The sequence below is a fragment of the Pteropus alecto genome, unplaced genomic scaffold, assembly GCF_000325575.1.
Source record: "Pteropus alecto unplaced genomic scaffold, ASM32557v1 scaffold143, whole genome shotgun sequence".
Classification (NCBI taxonomy): domain Eukaryota; kingdom Metazoa; phylum Chordata; class Mammalia; order Chiroptera; family Pteropodidae; genus Pteropus; species Pteropus alecto.
This window is the reverse complement of record NW_006434828.1, coordinates 1507432-1511101: the sequence shown is the minus strand read 5'-3', so window position 1 is coordinate 1511101 and position 3670 is coordinate 1507432. Positions and strand designations below refer to the sequence as shown.

Here is a 3670-nt window from a genome sequence, read left to right as displayed (position 1 = left end):
GACTGGCAAGCGGTGGGCAGCGGCTCCAGCGATCCGCGGGCCCCGGGGGCCCTCTCCACTCCAGGGCGCACGGCCTCACCCACGTACCACCCGCCGGGCATGCGGCGGACCCAGGACTGAGGGGCGGCAGCGTCTGCTCTCCGGGTACAGCTCCGCCCCTGCCCGGCGCACCCGGCTGTGCTCCCCGCGCCTGGCGGTCTTCCTGGCGGCGGCGCGGCGCAGGGACTTTTCGCCTCTTGCTGGCCTCTCCCGAGCGCGTCTATGAGCGCAGCGTTCCCGCCGTCGCTGATGATGATGCAGCGCCCGCTGGGGAGTAGTACCGCCTTCAGCATAGACTCGCTGATCGGCAGCCCGCCGCAGCCCAGCCCCGGCCATTTCGTCTACACCGGCTACCCCATGTTCATGCCCTACCGGCCGGTGGTGCTGCCGCCGCCGCCGCCGCCGCCGCCCGCGCTGCCCCAGGCCGCGCTGCAGCCCGCGCTGCCGCCCGCCCACCCACACCACCAGATCCCCAGCCTGCCCACCGGCTTCTGCTCCAGCTTGGCGCAGGGCATGGCGCTCACCTCCACGCTCATGGCCACGCTGCCCGGCGGCTTCTCCGCGTCTCCCCAGCACCAGGAGGCGGCGGCCGCTCGCAAGTTCGCGCCGCAGCCGCTGCCTGGCGGCGGCAACTTCGACAAGGCGGAGGCGCTGCAAGGCGACGCTGAGGACGGCAAAGGCTTTCTCGCCAAGGAGGGCGCGCTGCTCGCCTTCTCCGCGGCCGAGGCGGTGCAGGCGTCGCTCGGTGAGTCAGCGGCGCGCGCGACCCGGGCGCGGGGGCGAGCCAGCTCCGGGTTCCCGCCGGGGCTGGACCCCCCGCCCGACCCCTGTCCCGGCTACCCCCGCTTGGGAAGCGGCAGGACGCGGCCCAGCTGCGCCGCAGGGCCTCGGGTGGGTGGAAGTATATAGAGCCACGCGCAACAAGCAGTGTCCCCGGGTGTGTGTGTGGGGGGGTGGCATTTATCCCCCGGAGCCAGCTGCTGCGCAGGGCGGCATATCTGTCAGGCGGCAAGTTTGGTCGAATCTACCCCCGTGCCTCCTGCTCCGCGACCTGGGTCCTGGGTGGGGTTCAGCTTTAAGGGGAGGCAGGCTGAGCTGCTCCTAGCAGGAGTGCGTGTGCCCGGGGGTGCCGGGCCCTATAAACCCCCTTCGCGAGGCTTGCTGTTTGTTTGGGGGAATCGCATTCTTGGGAGGCTGCGTGTCTGCGTGTGTGTGTTGGGGTGTCTGGTGGGAACTTTCCCTAAGGCTACCAAACTTACCTTTGACCAACATCTATCTCAAAAAAAAAAAAAAAAAGACACGGTCTGTGATCTGCACCTCCCTGCGCCTCCACTGTGGCTGCGACGAAATTGAGGTTCACAAAATTTTCACTGAGGGGCATCGTGAGCTTCCCCTCAGTCCTCACCCAGCCCCCACCCCAGGACAAAGAGGACGCTGTCTTGGGCCTCATGCCTCCCGTTACTTCGGCCTTTAGCTGCCGGAGGCTGGGAGGGTGCAGAGGGGCATGGCGGGCCCCTTGAGTGATGGATCTGGGCAAAGGGCCGTCGCCTGTCCTGTCTCCTCCTCTCCTTTGAGCTTTCTCACGCCCCCCCCCCACCTCCACCCCTCAAAGGCCAGGAAATCACAATGTGTTAATGTCATAGAAAGACAATTCTCTAAGGGGGAAAATGCCCACGTGACGGCGGGAAGGGGAAAGGAAGGCCGGTGTGCGAAATGTAATAAAACGCCGTTTGGTTTTGCTTTCAGTCGGGGCTGTCAGAGGGCAAGGGAAAGACGAGTCAAAGGTGGAAGACGACCCGAAGGGCAAGGAGGAGAGTTTCTCGCTGGAGAGCGATCTGGACTACAGCTCGGATGACAATCTGCCCGGCCAGGCGGCTCACAAGGAGGAAGAGCCGGGCCACGCGCTGGAGGAGCCCCCGCCCAGCGGCGGCACCGCAGGCAGCACCACGTCCACGGGCAAGAACCGCCGGCGGCGGACCGCCTTCACCAGCGAGCAGCTCCTGGAGCTGGAGAAGGAGTTCCACTGCAAAAAGTACCTGTCGCTGACCGAGCGCTCGCAGATCGCCCACGCCCTCAAACTCAGCGAGGTGCAGGTGAAAATCTGGTTCCAGAACCGCCGCGCCAAGTGGAAACGCGTCAAGGCCGGCAACGCCAATTCCAAGACAGGGGAGCCCTCCCGGAACCCCAAGATCGTCGTCCCCATCCCCGTCCACGTCAGCAGGTTCGCCATTAGAAGTCAGCACCAGCAGCTGGAGCAGGCCCGGCCCTGAGGGCCTGACCACCGAGAAGCCACCGCCACAGCGCTGGAGGGAACCCAGGGTGGACACTGCCACGTTTGAAGCAAAACTCAGTCACCCCTCACCCCCAACTTTGGACATCCCAAGTAAATTGAGAGTATATTCATTAAACAGGCTTAAAAGACTGCTTTCGGAGGGGCTACAGCTACCGCTGAAGACACACTAAATATTTATTATACTACCCTACTTTGTACATAGATATCTATATAGACTGGATCTCAGCTGCAGTATTTTGAAAGTTATAGGACCACACCACCCAGTAATATTCTCCACTCACATCCCAGAAGAAAACAAAACCTCTGCTGTAATCCGCCACCCATAGCAGCCACCTTTCCATACTTTTCCAAAGGTAACCATGACATACAAGAAACACGCTGGGGTTGACACTTATTTTTGTTTCTATTCTGGCTTTTTTTAGTTGACTGAAAAGCAGACGTTTCGAGGTAGCCTGGAAATTTGCTTTGCTTCGGTTTTGCCTGGCTTTCTTTCCTGGGGTTGCGCATATCCGATCTGAGCCATGTCTGAAGCACGTCTCCGTTCTGTTTAATTTATTTCAATGTAGCTTATTTTCATATAAGTTATGACATTTAAACAATCTCAGTCTTGTGAATAATAAAAAGGAGAGAGAAAGAGGGGAAAAAAAAAAAAAGCCGGACGCCTGGGTCTCATGAGTGTGTCCAGATTCAGCTGTTTCCAGGGCACCGCCGGCTGGTGGCTGGGCAGCTGGTCTGGGACCAGTACGGGATAAACGTCCTCTGGCCATGTCTTCTCAGGCTGGCTGGACATGAGCCACACGGCGCCTTACCAGGGTTTACATTGGAAAGCAAGAGCTCCATTTGGGCTATAAATTTAAGAAAACCTATTTTTCATCTTAGAAATCTAATATTCTCCCCTTTGCACAGCCTGATCGATACCTAAGAGGCTGGCAAACTTCGGCCAGAGAAGGAAGCGGGCGCCCAGAGGAGGGGAAGTGAGTGCGGGCATCGGTGGCTTTGCGCAAACTCCTGAGCTTCTAAACCGACGGCAGCCAGGGCGGAGACGCATTTCCTTACAGACATTCCCGACCCGAGAGAAAGCGGGGCTCGCTCGCCCGGCAGGGAAATCAGGCTCCGGGCGTTAGCTTCCGACTCGGCCAGCGGAGCTGGGCTTCCCGCCGGCGCTGGCCGCGGAGGCGGAGGCGGAGGCGGAGGCGGGCTGTGAGCGCCGCGGGCCCGGCACCTCCCTCTCCGGGCGGGGTCGGAGGGGGCGGGACCCGACCACCGCCCCACCCCAAGGGCGCGGGGACGGGCTTCAGCACAAAAAGGGACGGGGAGAGGAGCGAAGGCCGACCGGGG

General features: G+C 61.3%; 1 protein-coding gene across 2 annotated transcripts; it reads left to right on the top strand.

Moving 5' to 3' along the window:
* Positions 1-6: 6 nt before the first annotated feature.
* On the top strand, positions 7-2977 carry GBX2 (gastrulation brain homeobox 2). Of its 2 annotated transcripts, none has more exons than XM_006909890.3 (2): positions 7-784; positions 1786-2977. In XM_006909890.3, exons 1-2 carry the CDS (start codon positions 262-264, stop codon positions 2307-2309), a joined length of 1047 nt encoding a protein of 348 aa, XP_006909952.1. In that variant the 5' UTR covers positions 7-261; the 3' UTR covers positions 2310-2977. The 2 variants fall into 2 exon arrangements, with proteins under 2 accessions (XP_006909952.1, XP_015443324.1); XM_015587838.2 differs by having other exon boundaries at positions 7-833; positions 1786-1894.
* Positions 2978-3670: the final 693 nt, after the last annotated feature.

Excerpts from the sequence above, each read along its gene's own strand:
- GBX2 (XM_006909890.3), top strand. The coding sequence starts at position 262 with ATGAGCGCAGCGTTCCCGCCGTCGCTGATGATGATGCAGCGCCCGCTG. Across the intron at positions 785-1,785 it reads GGCGGTGCAGGCGTCGCTCG|TCGGGGCTGTCAGAGGGCAA; the intron begins GTGAGTCAGCGG and ends TTTTGCTTTCAG.